General features: G+C 40.4%; 1 protein-coding gene across 2 annotated transcripts in view; it reads left to right on the top strand.

Moving 5' to 3' along the window:
* BEAN1 (brain expressed associated with NEDD4 1) overlaps nt 1-20,090 on the top strand; it is a 106,605-nt gene that overhangs the window by 12,948 nt on the left and 73,567 nt on the right. The window contains exon 3 of one of the 2 annotated variants that reach the window (XM_067540104.1): nt 8,087-8,221. The exons of the other annotated variant lie outside the window; for it this stretch is intronic. Within the exon in view, the coding sequence (XP_067396205.1) occupies nt 8,087-8,221 (135 nt within the window). The remainder of the gene's footprint in view (nt 1-8,086; nt 8,222-20,090) is intronic. 2 annotated transcript variants of the gene reach the window in all.

Below are 20,090 nucleotides of genomic sequence, written 5' to 3'. Positions count from 1 at the left end.
CTATAACATCTAGGATCCAGATCCAGTAGTTTGTCATAGATTTGTCCACAGTGGCATCCAAAGTGACCTATGCTCTTCATCTGGAATGCAGTACCAGCAGCACAGCCAGTGCACTGTAATGGAGAGCTCAATTCCTTCTGCAACAAAAAACAGCAACTCTTTTAGAATGACTTCTTTGCTGTTTTAGTCTTCATCATTTAGAAGAGTATGTTAAACTACACTAACAATCCAGCTCCGTAAACTAAACAAATTTGCTTGAAATCCAATGTTCCCTTGGGACGGAAACCAAGATGTTCAATAAGATTGACACAGCAGTTATGCATTCATTCCATTGTGTGGCAGAGCACAAACTGTATGGTACATTACTTAACGTCATGCCCCGAGCGGAAGCCCTCACAATACCTAGGAAGAGCAGAACATCAGTATGCCTTTGTCCTGTGTCTATCACAACTCCTGTTTCTCTTGGTAAACTTTATATTTTACAGGACAATTTAATGGGGATTGCGTTTGAGCAATTACAGAAGAAACTAGAAAATTGTTTTTTAATAAGGCAAACAATTCCTAGTTGAAATATCTGAGTGGATGTATTATGGGGTCCTGATCCAACTCCCGTTGTCCAGCCAGAGAGAAATGCAAATCCAAATCTGAACTTTCCTTATGTTTGGGAAATCTTTAGATCTGGAGTTCTGATTCAACAGTTTGTAGACAGAAGGGGCCCCATTGTGAAGTTCAGATCTGCATTAGAGACTTCATTCATTGAGGTGTTTCTATGGATTTCAATAGTTTATACTGGTACAAAAGTGGAATAATGCAGTGGTGAGTCAGACCCTAGATTCTAGGGCCTAGAACTTCCTCAAAACTCAAGGTACAAGAATATAAGACCTGAGGTTTGGGTACCAGCACATCAGTGGAAACAGGAGTAAGGAAATCTGGTTTGTGTTTCCAAATATATCAAGCTCTGATTTTCTGCTTCAGCCAAAGACTGCATAATGTAACTCAGGAGTGGGGCGTAAAAGTGGTATTAAGCTACCTGGCCAATACTGGGATAGTTGTTTGCTTGGACAATACTCCCATGAAAGGCTGCTCTAAATTTCATTGGCTGCCAATAGTGCAAAGAGGCTGAGGATATGTGAAGTGCAGGAATATCCCAGCCACTAACCCTTTCCTCCAGACACAAATGTTCTTACATCTCTACATCTCTAGATGATTCCACCTATACTGGTGAGACTCTCCCATAGCTGGCTACAATGCCAGAACAGTGGAAAATCAGGGTCATGATTTTAAATTTGATAGTGTTTCTTTAACTATGGACATGCTGGAGGTCATGTAGAACCTCAGATTATGCTGGTGAGTAATCAGCACATTTTCAGACTCAGCTAGTTGATACCAAAAGCAAGTACACAATTAAATTAGATTATAATCCAATTAGTCATTTGAATAAAAGGGATTTTTATGGTACTTGCTGTAGAAAAATACATAAATGGATGATGCAAGATATATGAAAGCAGTGCTTATTTTAATAGCATGGAATAGTTTTTCAACATTTGGGTAGATCGTCTACACACTAGTTGTCAATTTGACAAATTCAAACTTTTCTGACAATTGAAAGTTGTTCCAGTCCTGGGAAGTTCACCTTTTACTCTAACCTTTAGACTGACAGTCCAGATTAGCCAACTTCTGGTTTCAAATAGAGCTGGGAGATGCAGAGTTATTTCCCCAGCAACCAAATCATCAGATGGTAACAACTCATTGACTACCAATCAGGGATGAATTGCACAAAGGGTAAAAGGCCTGGTATAGGATACTTAAGTTAAAGGAACAGAATTAGTGCAGCACGGAACTCTCAGCCCAGGCAAGGTGGGAAGCAGCCAGTATCTAAGAACTCCTTTAGTGCTATGGACCTAGCTGGCTTACAGTGTCTGCATTGGGAGAATTGTATCAAAGTATTTCAAGGGAATGTGTCAGTTTTGACTATGTTTTCTATGGAAAGTTTCAAAATGGAGTATTATTTTCAGTTCTCATTTTTACTTAACGTGTCGTTTTAGGAGGTTTCAACATTGAAACATTTCAGTACAGTAGTTTCTACGTTTCCAAATTGAAGTTTTTCAGAATTTCTGAACCATGAAAAATTTCAACTCTGTGCTGATTGGGATGAAAAACTTCCTGATGTTGGAATTTACAGTGTGGGGGGAGATAAAATCAGTTATCCACCCAGCTCTGCTCAGCACTTCTAGAGTTACAGAGAGGCAGGTTTCACTAGGTAGGGTCATAGGCTCCACCTGAGAGAGACTTGCCAGACTTGTTTCCAGCTCCCTGACACTTGTAAAAAGTTGTTTGTTGATCAATTGTCCATCACCAGGAAGAGTCACTTAATTTCTGCTGGTTTGTGCCACAATCAAAACATCATCTTGGAAGGCAATCCGTTGCTCACAACACACATAAGGCTATGTACCCAATCAGATTGACCTTCAGTTTAGATCAGATTCACTGACTACCCAATAAAGCTAAAAGCCACTCTGTGCTAAAACAAATACAGCACTTGAACCCAAAATATCAAAATCAATATTGAATCACTATGTTGTTTAATGCATTTCAGAAACCCTATGATTATGTTTAGTGTATAGGAGGCCACATCCTCAACTGTTGTAAATTGGAGTAGCATCACTCGCATCAATAGTGCTACACTGATTTACACCAGCAGAGGATCTGACCCAGCATGTTTAAGTGGATCAGATTCTGTTTAGTTGAATGCTAGGTCCTTTTGCTGATCAAATGCACCAGGTACTGCATGAATTTGAATTGCTTCCGTGTCTGCCACCACTGGAATAAAAATGTGAATAAGACTCCAAACCACCTCTTTTCTGAGTGACATTTATCATATGACTAGTGAAGTCACTGTCAAGAAGCATTGCAACACTGCAGAGTACTATGTACTGGTAAGAGAACATTTTTATTACACCTTTCTGCTTACAGTGTATGTTTCAGAAAGGAAAGTGTCTTGGGGAATTAGAATCCATTCACTTAGCATATAAAAATATGGTGTTTCCATGCTCAGAGAATTTTAAGCATACATGCTGTCCTTGTACTGTATCCACACAAATATTGGCTACTAAGATATCAATCAAGATCACTATTACTTAGCAAGTAGATATGTAAATCATGCCAAGCTGATTCCTTTTCAGAGGGAAGGGCAGTAAACGTGTGGTGCGAGATTTACTGTTTGGATTTGCACGAAGCACAAAGCTATTCAATGCATATCCCTTCTCACAGTATTTACCACCGTTAATGACACCATTTAAAATTTTCCCTATTTAAGTGAAAAACATTTAAATAGATTTAAGGCCAGAAGGGCCCAATACAATCATCTAGTCTGACCTCCTGCATAACACAGGCCATAGAATTCACTCAGTGATTCCTGCATGTAACTCAAGTTGCAAATGTGAGATCAGATTTGAAAACACTAAAAATGACTTGGTTCTGCAGGATTGTGGCCAACTGAAATCTCTGCTCCAGTGCTGGCTCCAGCAAGCCAAGAGAAAGATTAATACAAATGTACAAAAGAGGCCAGAGACTAGAAATAGAGGGAGGACTAAAATGCCTAGGAACGGAAATGGCTGTTATACCAGATGTCATGAAAGATAAATAAAACCAATCCACTAATTTTGGTGGCATAATTTCATATAACCCTGTGTTTAAGAGTGCTGTATTTTTCTCAAGATCCTTGTGACTTCAGAAGATGCATGAAATTAAGTGCACTGGGGAAAATATTTGATCACAATGAAATTTCAGCATTTCCAGTTTCATCCTGTCATTATTAAGATTGAGCCATTACATTATAATGCTCATAATAATTTGACAGAGTCACCTTTCTATGCCCAACACTGTCACTGGATTGCTGGAGTAACTTGTTTTCAGTGGAGCTTCCCTAGTGTAAATGAAAACAGAATTTAACCCCTGCCCATATTTTGTCCCCAAACAGTGCCTTTACATTTTCCCTAATAGATAAATTGCAGCAGTAGAGGCCCCTTGGACTGGATAGACTGCCTCTACAGTTTGAAGACAGTGTCTCCTGTTGTAGATTGACTGTAAGCACACTTTTGAGAGTCAATTTTGCCTGCCCTTTTAGGTGTCACCAGTCTCCACTGCTTCTCAGTACAAGGAAGCACATTTTGCCCATGCCATTCTTTATAGCTCACTATCATAAGAGCTCTCCTCCCAGTTACACCACAGTTCAATTATAGCATCTTTCATACAAACTATATCCTAACGTGAGTTAACAGTTAAACTAATAGCTGAGAGGCAAAGACGCTTAGAACTCTGCTCCCTTGCCTATCAGGGGATGTGTTTTCATGTGATATGAAGCAGAGAATCCTAGCAGTGGAGAGAGGCAAGATTGCAGTACCTGATACGTAAAATAGCTGAGGCCAGTGCATTTGCACCAAAAGCTGTAAAACTGTATGGAGTTCTAGAAGGGAGCCCAGTGTCGGAACTGGAACAAGCCCACAGAGGGTTTTAAAAAAAATTTAGGAAATCTTAAAACTAGATCCTGAAATAAATGGGGGGCCAGTGGAGTTACACATTGGGAATGAGTACTCACACGTGGTGTGCTACTTCCTCTAATATTTTTTTGAGAGAGTAATTTTCATTATCATTTTTCCTGCACCTGTGTGCAAATGTTTCTGAACTTAGACCTGTATGAAGTCAATGGGTCTGACCTCACTTCCACCAGGGAAAGGGTGGAAAGTTACATTAGTCTACCTTCCCTTTTAAGTATTTTAGCTCCTGCAAAAAATTTCAATTTTCTTCTACTTGGGAAATGCCCTTATTCCCAAAGTTCAAGTACTTGTCACGGGGACTGTAGCTGTTCAGGAAACATTATCCAAGAGGTGTTAGAAACACAAAACAAAGTTATCTGACTATTACACTTGTAACCTGGCAATCTACAGGGTATGGCCTAATACATACAGGAAAGTGTGCTGTCAATGTTGGTGCTATTTATAAATGCATTTGAGGGTTCTGACATTTTCCACTGGAGCAGCTGTGTGTGGAGAATTGGAAATCATGAACAATTACTCTTAACTGCATGGTTTTCCTGCTATGAAAGCTGACAAAGGCTCTGAATTAAGAATATTGGAGAACAAACAAAAGTCTTTAATCAGAATGCCTTTTTTTTTGGCTGGAGGTCAGTTTGCACACTGGTCTCTCCTGCTCCTTGGCTTCCAGGACCTGGTATTTTCAAGTTGGGGTCTGACTTAGTTGGCATGTTGTTAAAGCTGATATCCCTCCCCAGGCCCCCACTCCCACCCCCACGCATGGACTCTCTCGCCACGGAAGACGACGGGACTGACCCACCAGTCGACCATAAGGAACGCTGGACTAATGAGAGTCATTTCACCCCATATGGACCTATATATTCTCTTTCCTGCTGGATGCTGCCCCCAATGACTTTACTATGCATTGCATTGAAATGTGCCCTCATGCTCACATATGTAACTCCTATCGCCTCTCCCCCGACCTCCACTCTCACCCCCACACAGGGATTCACTCGCCCTCCCTAGTCAACGCCTCCCAGGGACCCCCCCATACGATGGCATGCCACTGTACCCCCAGACCTCCACCCCCACACATGGACCACTTGCCTTCCCTGACAAATACCCCCCAGGGACCCTCCCTCCTCAACCTCCCAGGGATCCCCCCACGATGGATAGCGTCCCCCAACCCGCATATCCCCCTGTACGCCACGGTACTCCCCAGACCTCCACCCCCACGCATGGACTCACGCGCCTTCCCTGGCAATGCCCCCCAGAGACGCTCCCTCCATGCTGGATAGCGTTCCCCCACACACACCCTCCTGCAACCCACAAGCCCCACACCCCCAGCCCCTCCCACGGTCCACAGCTCATCCTCGATCAGCCCCCATTCCCCCCCACTGAGTGTCATCCCCGGATGCTGTATTGCTATGCTTTTTGAACCCTGACTATCGCTTTATTGTTTTGTGCTTAAACATTTCCTAATAAAACGTTTTAAAGTTACTTGAATTCAGCTTTAGGGCATGGGATAGGCACTGAAAGTGGAGAAGTGAACTCTGCTAGTTTTCTATTCCTACTGCTCTTTATTATTAAACATGAGAATCTTAATATTTAATTCTGTTAGCAGTAGAGATAAAATGAGCAACAGTTAAGTGGTAAATAAAATGACTTCTCCCGTTTTTAAAACTTTTGCCAAAACGTGTGCATACATACAAGGGTGCAGTTAAATTACTTACACCTTTCAGAAATTCTCCTCTCATCTTCAGTGAAAATAAGTCCAGTGTCAGTAGTGCTGCTAGTCAAATTATCTTTATTCATAATTTCTGACAAACACAGCTCTTTTTTATTTCTGAATTGTATGCAAACTCATCCCGATTTCTGTGAATCTATTTGTTCTTCACAAGTATTGAACCGATTGTCTGTACAGATTCTAAACTCACAAACCATTCTCTTCAGCACCATTTGCAGGGTTTAACTAGTCATCTGTATCACATAGTATTGTTTCTCTTCCTCGAATGGATGGCTAACATTTCAAAAACAGGAGAATAATTAAGGATGAATAATGGATATTTTCCTTTGCACATGGATACCAACATTGATTTTGCACACAGACAAGGGTACGAAGAGCACCTGCTCCCAAGACTGTGGTGTGAGCCAGTGTCTATTCAAGTGCTTGTTTGTGAATATCAGGTAAAATAGTCACATTGAGGAGCTGAACATGTATTTGTATTCACTGCTTCTGCAATAGCCACTCTGTTATTTACACAACTCAACCTTTAGACTAGGGGTTTGTGACTTTGCTCAGTTACAATAATGCCAACCCAAAACTTTTACCCATTTCCTCACCTGAACCCCATCTCTCCTGAGTCAGAATTGTTGGTGCTCTGCTATTAACCAAACTTCTGCTTCTTCATAGTGACTGGAAATAAAGACTTTGTCTACACCTAAAACTTAGGTCAACCTAGCTGCTTCGCTCAGGGCTGTGAAAAGTGTCACACCCTGTGCAACAGTTAGGTCAACCTAACTCCCACTATAGATGCAGCTAGGTCAACAGAAGAATTCTTCCCTTGATCTAGCTACCGCCTCTCGAGAGGTGGATTAACTACATCAACAGAAAAAACACTTCCATCCCTGTAGCAAGGGTCTCCTACACTACAGCAACAAAGCTGCTGTACCACAGCTGTACTACAACTGTTATTCCCACTCCCTCCCATTGAGGTGATGTTGTGAGGAGTTTAACAAGATCATCAGTTGTGTTTTGGGGCAACAAAGTTACTCTTTCCCTCTCCCTATACAGATGTGGGGTGGTTAGCTATTAAATTCCTCCTCAAGGATCAGAGATGGTCCTGGCAGCAAATAAGGGAAGAGTGGATTCTTCTTTATTCTCCCCCACTACACATATGGTAGGAGAAAAAGATATCAAATGTAAGGCCAAGTCATACCCTGCTTTCTCCTAAAGATCTCTGAACCCAAACGTGAATGATGCTCTTCCAGTGTTCGTACAAATGCAAGTTCAGATGTTTAGGATGTTCAGCCTATATGCCATGAGATTCAATTCCAATCCTTACTTTTCAAACGGGAAAGGAGTTGTGAGAAATTCCCATCCATGGCTCTATCAATTCAGTTTTCTCTCTCCTTCATGATCATGGAAGTTAAAGTACCTCTGAGTTATCCTCTTTTCTATCATCCCTTTTGTATACAAATTGGGACAAACACTGTAGGTAAGTTTTTCAAAAACACTCATGTCACATTTTCAAAACTAAGTGCCTACATGCTTCTGAAAATGTTACCTTTTGTGATTTGTTTGGCACATTTTCCCTCTGTGCAGTGCTTCATAGGCCTATAACACTGTGTGAGTGATTAACACTATACCAAGCTTTTGTTTGAGTCAGAGGCCCCCCCTTTCACTAGCTGACAAAGAACAGACAAACCTGTTTCCTCTCACAGGACTTTTAAAGACTGCTAAGAGGAAGACTGGCTTTCAGAAGAGCTGTGGCATTGTGCAGCAAGCATTTCCTAGTTCAGTAACAGTCATCCATAGTTTCTCTTCCTTTCAGATGAACAGAGCATTCTGCCCTGCAGAAAAGAACAACTACAGTGTGGCAATGGACTCTGTCTCCTAAAAAGGCTGCGCTGTCACTACAAGAAGGACTGTAGCAGAGACTACATGTCCATCAAACTAACATGTTCAAGTGAGTTACCCTTCAATTTCCACTATCATGGAAGGAGTATGTCTTGGGAGTGTAAATCCACCTCCTGTCGAATCATTCTCCAAAGCTTGCATACTGCACTTCACATTAGATTTGTTCTAAGCTTGATGCTGCATGGATATGGGTGTTTTGGTGGGCTTATTTATGTCTAAATCCCCTGATTATACTGCATGCCGATTTCTAGCGGAATAGTAGCAAATATCAGTAGTGGGAATGGATGATTTAGCTCTGCTCATTATGTATTTAACTAATGTATCATGAAAGGTGCTGCAACTAAAAAAGGGGAATATAATTCAAAAGCTGAGAATACTTAAGCCAGTCATCAGTGCTGGAACCTATTAAACATTGGCAGCTATGCAAAAATCAATATAAAGGAGCAACTGCAAGCTAGTATCTTTGCATTTGGAACCACTAATGCAAGCAAACAAACCAACCAACCAACCCACCCTCAGCTGGTTAAAACAGTGTTGGACAGAATAAAAAAAATTACTGTAAAAGCAAAGACATCAAACGTATTCAAAGGATTGGTAATTGTAGACAGTGTACCTAGAAAAATCTTGAGGCATTGCTTAGTCTTGTTTATAAATTGATAATATAAAGGTGCAAGTTTTATGAACAGAAGTATATAGCAATTTCAGTGATTGCCCATATACTGGTAAGTAGTTATTTTAACAGCTTGAGCCTAGCCTGTTCCTTGATTTTTGTTCTGGCGTTGCTAAACTGCTGATTTCAAGCTACAGGAGTTTGAACTCCAAGACCTTCAGTTTAATATGTATATTTTGTTGCCATAAACTTGCCAGAAGGAGAGTTGTCAGAACCCTATTCTACAAACTGTAAATGGAACTGAGGGTGCATTATTGTCCTTAATTCATAGTCAGACGTGTCTATTGACCTGGTTTTCTCAGTTAACACAACCTCATGCACACAACCAGATAGCCACAAGTTTGAGGACTGACTAGGAGCCAGAGTTACACTAGGGACAAAAAACTGACAGCCAGCAGCAATGCACATAAAGTGAAGTTGAAAGCATTCCTACAGCACAAGCACTGTGGCAGTATAGTCCCTAATTCAAAGGTCATTAGACTCGGGGCTTGTCTACACTGGCAGTTATGCCAGCAAAACATTTGTTGCTCTGGGCAACGTAAGTTTTCCAGACATAAGCACTTGTGTGGCTGTATTATGTGGACAGGAGAGAGCTCTCCCGCTGACATAATAAAAATCACCTAAACAGAGCGTCCCCTGCCCACATAGCGTTGTCCACACTAGCACTTATGTTGGCAAAACATGTTGCTCAAGGGTGTGGTTTTTTCCAGACCCCGGAATGACAAAAGTTTTCCTGGCATAAGTGCCAGTGTAGACAAGCCCTCCGTGGGCCTGACTCAAAGCTCACTGAGCATAGAAGGATTGTGTGTTTATAATTAAGAATTTCATAATGTCCAGAACTATCATATTCTGTAAGGGATGCAAGAGATCTGGGTTTGGGGGACCCTCAGGTTCTCACCCATCAATCTAATGGATCTGAGGTGCTGTAGTAAAACAATGCACAAGTGTTCAAAGGTAATGATGTGGGCACTCACTGCCCAAACATCTCCCTCCATCTGTGCCACAAATCAGCACTAACTGAGGAGGAGACCGCTTGCCATTCCTTGCACTTGTAAGAAAAGCCCCACAGACATCATCCAAAGGGGTGAGTAAAAAAAAATGAGGAAGAGTAATATCTACATGATATCCATTCCATGTCATGACGAGGTGAAAGTTTGACTAGGGCATTTAAAAAAAAAAAAAAAAAAAAAACCCCAAACACCTTTATCCTGGGACAGACATGGCAATTTAAAAAAAACTTAGATGCTGGACAAGGGGGAACTGTTTATGCAAGCCAGTCGGAATATGCATAATAGCGCATTCAGTTCCTTTTGAAATACTTCATTTTACAGAAAAGTTTTAAAAGTTGCATATTATTTCAAGATGTACTTTATAAAGAGCAGAATTAAAGCAATTGATTACTTAAGTCTCAACTATGTAATAAATACCAAGCAACATGGGGTACGTCTCAAATGTAAAAGATCTTCTAAATTTGTTTGCAAAGCTATCAATTCAGTGCAAAAATACACCCTATAAAACATGTTGATCAACAAAACAGAGTTAAGCAGAGTCACATTTTAGCACTTCTCCTGTAACAAGCTCACAGGGCAACAAACGCCACATAAAACAGATCATGTATAAATAGCCACAGAAGTGTGTAGTGGAAGCATGAACAAATCAAAACTTGCCTACAGGAAGAATTCACTATATTTCCATGGAAAGCCTGATTTGCTGTTTGCAGCTGGACTTGAGAGCAGGGCATCATACAGTAAATCAGGGGTGCCCAGCCTATGGCCCACAGCCATACACAGCCCACCCGAGCATTTCATAAGGCTAGCAGCTGGCTTCAACACAATGTACTAATGGCTGATTCATTCACTTTGTATTCTTTACTCCCCCACTGATCTCTGTTTTTAAATAAACAACACTGTACCTAGAAACCACTTATCTAAATACATATGAAACTAGCTGAACTTAAAATATAAAATCAATCAATACAGGGGACTTTAAATTTTAATAAAATATAGAAACAAAGTTGTGTTTAGGTTTATGTGACCCTTTTGTGTAAGACTGTGCACTACTGCAGTAAGGTACTGGTGAGACTCCTGGGAAAGAGATACAACAGAAGCAAAAGAGCTTCAGACAAGACAGTTGCCACATCAGGCATCTCTGCCAGTCTAAGAAGGTTTTGCTTATACCAACAGCTGTTAAAATACCAGCACAGAGCTAGATAAAAAGCCTGTATGAACTTGAACTAGCATGCTATTTATGCCCACCTACTACCACCACCCCAAACAGTATTGCCACCTAGTTATAAAGGGTGAAGAATCTCAGTGACTTAGGAATGGGGAAGATAGTAATGGGCCGTATGGCTATAGTTCAAGCACTGACAGATTTTCAGATGTAGGCACCATCTATAGCGGGGACCATATCTGAAAATTCAGCCATGTGTGCAAGAAAAAAGCAATTGGGCGGAGTAAACAAATTTTTCTGTAGGTCTTCCAGCTGGTTGGCCTTTAGATTCAATACTATATACCTGCATTGTGTATACACTTTATTGCTATAAATGTGCAAGAGTTGATCCATTTGCACCATACGCAATTTGTTACTTAAGGGTTCTTCTCCCAACACATCCTAAGAGAAAATCCTATCTCCGTGTTTATCTGGGTTCTTACATTGCACTCATCACTGTTGCATCTGATCACACAGTACAATCAGAAATAACTTTCAGTGATTTTACCTTAGGACATGAAGTAAAGCACAAGAGCACTTATAACATAAACCTCTATTAAGCTATCTTACCTGAGGAGGAAGCGAAGTTGCACCTGACCTAGAAATAGCTCACTGGAAGGATGTTCTCATGAATAAAAAGCTGCTGATCACGTCAGCTTCCTTCTCTCCAGTTCATTTACAAAGTTTTCTCCTCACTGCTCGCTTTTCAATACCTCTTAGGTTTCAATGGGGTATTTTAGGCAGTTGTGCTAAAAATTGGCTACATAGGCTCCTGGTTCAGCCTAGGCCTGACCTTAGGAAGTCTTTTGGGGGTAAACTCTCCTAGGTGAACACCCAGCCCAGTCTTCTTTACAGAACCGCCTTCCACATGCACAGCCTTTTTATACACAATGGTGCCTGCTTACAGTAGCTGTTTCATCCCTTTCCATGTAGTGTGTATTTGTGGGTGCATCTGCTCACATTCTGTACAAACTTACTTCTTTCAGTGGTATTTTAGACAGTTATTTATGGAGGACTCCAGTTCTCTAAATCTATCATTCAACACCTATATTTTAAATACCATGCAGAGCTTGAGGCTGTATCAGATATTTTGGATTATCCGCAACATAAAATGTAATTAAAAATTGCTCAAAGACCGCAAATTGTTTTATTTTTAATCCCCACTTAGTATTTTTGGTCTAAAATAGTTTCAAATGTGAAACATACTTTCTGCAACAAACAAGGATCTGGTGTTTTCTGTTTCCTGGCTTAGATGTAATGGTAACTGGGTTTTAATTCAAAGAGTCACAAATTAAATCAAATATCATGCAAAAAACCTAATGAGATTCCCCAAAAGTAGTGAAAATACCATCAATAACTATAGACAGCAACTCCATGCACATTAGCATATTCAAAATAGGATGAGAAAATTGGACTATGTGCTTAAGGGAGCTTGAGTTGGCACTGCCTTGAGCCTTACCTTCCTCATTTTACTAAAATCAACAGACAAAGCTTGTCACAGCTTCAGTGAAAAACTCACATTCACAGGCATGTAGGCAATTAGTCACACAAATTAAACCTGATTTACATAGGCAAGTGTAGAATTTGTCCATGCAAAGTTAGAGACCAGTTGAAAATGTGTCCAATGGAGTGGAAAGGACCTTTATTCTGTTTTGACTAGTAAAATGCTTTAATTATGGACTTCCTTCTAACCAGGGTCTGATCTTGCAAGGTCTTGAGCAAAGCAACTCCCACTGAAGTCAATGGACTTTTCAAGCACCTACACCCTGGAATCTTTAGGTCTGATTTCAAGAATCAGGCATTTAGACATAAATTAATAATGCTTTCTTAAAGCTCAGAAGTACTGTGGTTTTTAAACTGTAATATACAGCTCCTCAGTAAGGATAGTATAGCATACAATATCAAATTTAAATCTGTTTGGGGGGAAGCGTCAACTCTTGCAAAAACCTCACATTACTGATAAGGAGACAATAGGAAAAGTGCAGTTCCTTCAATAATTTACCATTTAAAAATAGCTGTTTGAGTTTAAGATAGCATTATAATGCATGCCTTACCTTACTCCTAGTCCAGGGACATATGAAGTATCATGCTGTTTAAAGTTGTGGATTAAAAATGCAATTAAATCTGTCACACAAGAGCTTTATTGGGTGTGCTGGCATTTTAGAAGACTATAAATATCAACATTTTAATTTGAGATTAAAGAGAATAGACAGTCCAGTTTTTTTTAAATGCTGGGTTAATAGAAAATGCTTTTTATACAGAAAGATTGCAACAGCCTTCAAACAAAACAGAACAACAATTTGAATTATTTCATATACATTTCAAACAGGGTAGATAAACAGCACTATTTCTGTTTAAGTTTGTTATTAATGAAAGTTTCTGCAAAAGTTAGAGAACTAGGGACATATTCTGATCTCATTTACAATAAAGAAGATCTAGGAGTAATAATATTGAGGTCAATGGAGTTACTTTGAATTTAAACAGGTATAACTCATCATAATCTGGTCCTGGCTGTTTGGTTGTAATATCTTCAATAGTCTTTCGGCTCTGTAACAATATGCAAAATGCTGGATGAACGAGCACTAGAAAAACCTTATTGCCATTCTCCCCTGGGGGAGCAGATGCTAGACAAATAAAGAGATTTCATGATAAGGGTTTTGACGTTCTGCTGGGTTCTTTTCCTGAAAGGACAAATGCTGCCTTAATATCTTCCCTTCTGAACCAGAGTTGCTCTGCAAGGGTCCTCAGAGGCAGCATAATTGAAAGAGTAGAAATAAAAGTATTAAAAGCTTGATTGATTGTTACATCAAGAGAGTTCTGGGTTCAAATCTAGAGAAACCAGAAGTCCACAGAGGTTAGGTCTCTGCCTTTATTTAGCATTTCAAACCATGTTGTTAGGATACCAATAATCAGCAATTCCATCACAAGTCTGTGCATTTGAGAACACACATTATTGGTCTGCAGTGGATCCTATTAATCATTTGCTCTGTAGTTTTGATGAATTGACTAGATAGAAGGAAAGAACAGCTGTCTTTTTTCCTATTCCCCAAACGAAACACAGCTGTGGTCCAAATCTTTACCATGTGATATGGCATTCCTTAGGAGAAAAGTCTCAGTGGATGCTAAACAGATGATTTTGAAAGTGAGCTTCCTTTGGGATATAGGGTTATAATTCTCATCATAAACCATGATGAGAGACTATCGTATGGACAGATGAATTTCCGCCTTCACCAGCTTCACTGAGTCTATGGGATGTCATCACTGATGGGTTTCTGCATAAAGTGGATTAAACAGGAACCTTTAAAGGTTTTTTTCAGCCCTCCACAGGTACAGAAAGAAGAAAAATGGCAACATGATGGGAATGTAATTCTATTCCTGTCTTTGCTTAATATAATTCCTTTGTGATTTAGTGTTTTTATAATCATTGCTTTTGTGCTTCTGGGGTGAAATTTTCCCTTCTGAAGAGGGCCAGCATAAGCTTGGCACAGCATTTAGCCCCTAATAGGACTTGCTTTAAGTGGGACTTCAGTGGTACACAGCTCTGGTGTTAGCTCTCTGCACAGGGGCAAATATCACCTTATTCATAAATCTAAATACTCAAGCCCAAATCCTGCTCTCGTAACTCCTTTGGGGGTACAGAAGGTCCAAACATGGCGCTGAGGAGAGGTGGGATGCCCTTAACCTGCACAAGGGTTGCCTGCACCCCTGGATCACACAGAGCATGTTCTGTCTACTAAAGGATGGCTGGGAAGGTGGAAGAGAGAGGCCTCTCAAGTGAGCTGTGGGGAGAAAAGCTGCTCCAGAGGTTTGAGCACTAGTCTACCACTTATCACACCTGAGTTCAAGTCCCTGCTCTGCCAGACTTCCTATCTGACCTTGATTGAGTCACTAACCTCTGCCTTATTATCCCCATTTTAGAGCTGAAGAGACTAACACTTCCCTACCTCAGATATATTGACTGTGAGGCTCTCAGGTACTGTGTAAGAGATGGCCATACAAATGCTGGACAAGTGAGAATAAGGGAGGTGTGTTGGGGAAGGTACAGTCATGGATCTGTGACTATTTGCATACACCAGCCAATCCTTCCAATCCTCTTGAAGAGTATAGAGGTCACAGATGCTAGAAAGTTTGCTATGGCCATAATGGAATGTTTAATTCTCTTCCCTGTAAGAAGCACATGTTAAAAGTAAGAGCTGTTCATGTTGGCATCCCTATTTCCAAAGGAAGAAGTGAAGAATTAAGCATGTTGTACATGGCTCGAACAAGACAGATGTCAGCTGAATCCTCTGAGTGCTACTTGCAAGAAAACTATTTTCCATGTAATTAGTAGGGCACTTTTATAATAGGATCAATTAATTGCACTACCAAGCAGCTGGTGATATGATCAGAGAGCATATAGAACACATCTGCATTTTACTGGTACTATGGAATTTCTATCAGCCCAAAACATCCTTTTATGCGAATAGCTACTCCATTGTGTTTTGTTCCACTTCTCCAGCAGTTTTCTTCTTAGAAGTGGGTATAAGTGACAGAATGCCTATAAATAAAGCTGGTACTGGAGCAATAGCATGACAGAGACGGATTGAGTAAAGTCAGTGTCTAAGTATCATAACACACATACTCCCCTTACTCATTGACATCGGTGAAGTCTGAGGCACTTATTTCATTTTTAACTTATGCCACAACCAGGCTGGAAACAGCTACAACTGAAAAAAAAAAATCTGACAGTGGGTGGAAAGCAGCAGGTGCACTTTCTAGTATGTCACTGCATTCAGGACAAGAAATGAGGTTTCTAAAATAGTTTTAGTTAGAGACAATTCTATCAATCATTTGAACAATTCTTTTAATAAAATACAGATATACATAAGTGTCCCGAGGGGCTGAGCATCTGCAACTCCCATTGCTTAGCACCTTCGGAGAAGTAAAAAAATAAATCAGCCAAGGATATAGTGGAGATGCTAAACAGTCACAGATACCATATGATATTACGGGAGAGCCTACCTAAAATACCACTACCAAACTGAAGGGGAGGATGGGTGGTTTCCTTGCCTCTCTGAGGGAAATCATGCACACCCTGGATGGTACCTGCTAAGTCATCCCTGCCAAATAGGTCTTACCACAAGGGCTCTTAAAAGTATTTCAGAGGAGCACATATCTTTTGCCTTTAGAACAGACCAGATTGTCCCAAAAGCAGCTATCTTTTAAACAAATTATTCACAGCATGAATACCCACGGTCATTCACCTTTATACCAATGCCCACACCTCATGTCCAATTATCCACATTTAACAGTTTGTTAAATTCAATAGTCTCAGTTCACCTTCCAGGAACAAATCAAACGTTTCCAGCTAGTAAACTTAATATAAGTTTGTTTGCCCAGTGTTTTTGCCATCTTCATTGGTTATGCTTCTGAGAAAGCATTTTTCTTTAAATGGGGAAACAAATGAATAGATTTTCTGGCCCATTAATTCTCCTGTCTATATGCAATCACACCTTAGGGACACTAGGATTTATCCCAGGCTAAAGGGAAATTGTTGAGATAGCCATTTGTTAAATCATTGGCAGCACAATGACTAATGTCAGAGTGAATGGGAACACAAAACACCACCTGCCCAGTGTGTCATTAATGTCAAACCTAATAGTCTCCATTCAGTCAGTGGCTGAAAAAAGGGGAGGAGGGAGAAAAGAGACGACCATTTTGTTCTCTCTCTTTTTTTAAATAAAACTATATCTAGTGGTGTCCATCAGAGATGCTACCTTTACCAATAGTTACTACAACGTGTTGGAACCTGAGGGGCCCATTTAGAATAGGAATAACTATGGTACTTCAAATATGCAAATAGTGAAAGCCTCAGAAAAATGGAAAGGCCAGAAAAGATGGGATGAGCTAAGGAGAGAGTTTAAGACAAATACCAGGGGAAGTATCTAATTACTATATGAGAAATCAGGCAGAGGAATAGATTCCAAAGGGAAGTGAAGTGACACCATTACCATATGCATCTAAAATCAAATTAGAAAATATTTTAGCAGGAATTGTGTACTACTGACAGCCTAAATGGTCTTTTTGACCCTAGTATTCCTGGGTCAAATCCTCATGTGTGTTCAGCGTGCACAACTTTTATTTGCAGCAGTGCAAGGTGTAGCAGCCCAATACCTCACAAGACCTGGCCCTATATGCTGTCCCTTTCCCCTCCCCCCAAGAAAAAAATATGGAAAGCACCCAAATTCTTATTTATATGCCCCTGCTTTTTTGATCAAGGTCATTAAAAAACAGAAATTATATCATTTTGTATTCACAGTAGTGAGCATCTATTCTCTTGATTGAGGACATGGAACCAATCCCAATCGCCCTGGATTGGGTCATGAGGAAGGTGATGACTAACAAAGCGTTTAAATAAAAAGTTTGAGTTCAGTTTCTCAATCTAGCAAAATTGGGCAAGATTGTAATTCTCAATCTAGCTAGCTCGTGTAAAAGAATTTCAAGCAAATCTGATCAGATGTAGGTAGAGGATCCAGCGTAGGAGGCAGACACTTAGAGAGTGAAGCAAAGATTATCCCCCCCCCAAAAAAAGGTTCAGCATAAAAAATATCCCTTTGAGAGCTGGAGGCACAAGGACCAAGGAACAATGGTGCTGAGAAAATAGCTGCAAGCAGAGCTGGTGGAATAGGGAGAAATAGAAGGGATGTGTGTATCACACATGGGATGTATTAGATCCTTCCAGCCTTAGCTACAAATCCATTTGTATCACTGCTGGGCAGCCAAAAAACAAAGCTTTTTGAATTAGGGGTAAAAAAAAGCCATATTGATCATTCTGCAGTAACAGCAGATGACAGCTATGCTTTCCTTGTAAGGGGCCATACAGTAAATGCATTTTAAAGAAGAACAGCTATCCATATTCAGAAGTACTGGGCTGGGAATTTAATAAGCAAGCAAGCAAAAAGTCCTTTCTCCACTGACATTGTGAGAATGCTAAAATATTAAAAAAAGGAAAAGTGGGGAAATAGTATTTTAGTCAGCTGGGGCTTACTATCACCTCCCACACTCCTCTAGACTCTCAGGAGAGAGAGAGAGTGGGCACTGGGTTCCTTGTTGCCATGACAAGGACATTAGTACCTGCCACCCCTACAGTTTACTAAGACATCTTACTTTGCAAAAAGCTGTATTCTCTACAGAAAGCAGTAAGGCCCTCGCCTACTCCAAGGACAAAATGAAGGTATCATGGTATGTTTACTATGAAGCAACATAGCTGCCTCCTCTTGAGCCTTAACTGATATTTTACTGCTGTCAGTTCTTGTCAATACCCAAAGGGTCTAAACAGCTAGGGCAGTTTATAATTAATAATAGATTTTCCACTTAATTAGGGAAAGAAGAAGATTCCTTTATTTCTTCTTTCCTTGCACAACTTGGGGGGGAAAGAACCAGAGCAAAAATAAGCCAACTACATACCTCCACTTATAATCACTCAGCAGATGCAGCACTACTTGCTGAGTTCAGCTTCTTCGCTATACTTTATAAAGTTTCCTGTTGACTTGGTAAGTTGTTAACTTGGTGCAGCTGAGACTCTCCCAGTTCCTAGTCATTAGTAGATGTTGGCAACCAGCATCTAGTTCTCAGGTGCATGTATTTGGCTATAACTACCCAGACCTGTAAAATGAAACCTGGAGATGGAATAGGAAGAAAAACCCAGCAAAATCCAAATCACCTCTTCACCCAAAGGCCCTGTCACATGTAGCTAGCACATGAAAAGGAACAAACATATTTTACCAAGAGATTAAAGGCCACATTGTACCCTCAATCTTTGTGCAAAACACCCCTTGCCATCACTAATGAAGGTAGAATATAAATTTATGCTTTGGATGAAGTGCTTGCCTGAGACAGTCAAAAGGAAGAGAGTGATGTAATAATGGAAATGTAAAGGATTCATTGGTCTGGAATAGCAGATGCTGGGGCTCAGGGCCAATCCTGCATGGTGATGTGGATCTTCAACTTCCACTGAAGCTATTGGCTGAGGGGGAAATTGAGCAGCATCTTGCAGGATCATGCCCCACATCCTGAAGATCTTACTCAGACAAAACTCTCTCTAAGATCAGTGGATGCTTTGTCTGAATAAGGACTGAGCTAAGACTTTAAGAGTTGACCATGGGAGAAGCTGAGAGGTTTAAAAGCTACTGCCTTTGGTTTGCTTTTACTAAATAAGTTTTTAGTCATTCATTTCAATTTGATTCAGTGGATTGGTTTCACTTTTGATGTTTCATTGAGCTGTGATTACCATGAAAAACATGAGTGTGTTTTAAACTGCAGTGCATGGTACCGAATAGTATTACATCATGGTCCTCTAAAAGTCTGAAATAGTGTATTTCATAAAAGTTGGAGAGGAGATTCGAGGCAAGGGAAAGCATGGTTGACAGTGCATGCACATACACTCTCTCTCTACTCTGTCACTGTTTACATAGAAAGTGAGATGGGGCGTAATTCTCCACCCTATTATATCCTGTTTTACCTTGGTGTAGCTCCATTGAAATCAGTGGAGTTATACTTGTGTAACACAGTGGAGAATCAGGTCATAGTATTTAGAAGGTGCCTATCAATCATTTATTTCAGTAGGGAATGTACCAGCTGCTTAATTGTTGTATACATAAAAGTGAATGGCGGAGCCCCAGTCTCTCTTCCTTTGTGTATATTCCCCTTCAGTGGCAGAACTGAGCCCAGATTTCAGCAGAGTTATAATGAATGAATGATGACATGCACTTCAATAATGCAGATTATGGTAGCCCACATAGCACTGTGTTCTTAGAGGATTTAGGGGCCTGGCTAAAGTGGCTTGCCAGTAATAGACGCAGGGCATTGTTAGTCAGGAAGGGAATCAGGAAACTTGTCACTGGGAAGCTTAAGTGGTTTCCAAAAGAGGTGAGGAGGATCTGGGAAATTGTCAGTAGAGGGATTGAGAAAGATTGAGTCCCCAAATTAATCTTTCAAGGTGTCTGTCTAGAGTCAGAGCAGGCTTACAGTCAGGGGATTGCATAGATGTATGCCAGGA

Source organism: Emydura macquarii, unplaced genomic scaffold (genome assembly GCF_026122565.2).
Source record: "Emydura macquarii macquarii isolate MOO-44397 ecotype Brisbane River unplaced genomic scaffold, CSIRO-AGI_Emac_v2 contig_561, whole genome shotgun sequence".
NCBI classification, from domain to species: Eukaryota; Metazoa; Chordata; order Testudines; family Chelidae; genus Emydura; species Emydura macquarii.
This window is presented reverse-complemented; position numbering and strand designations above follow the sequence as displayed.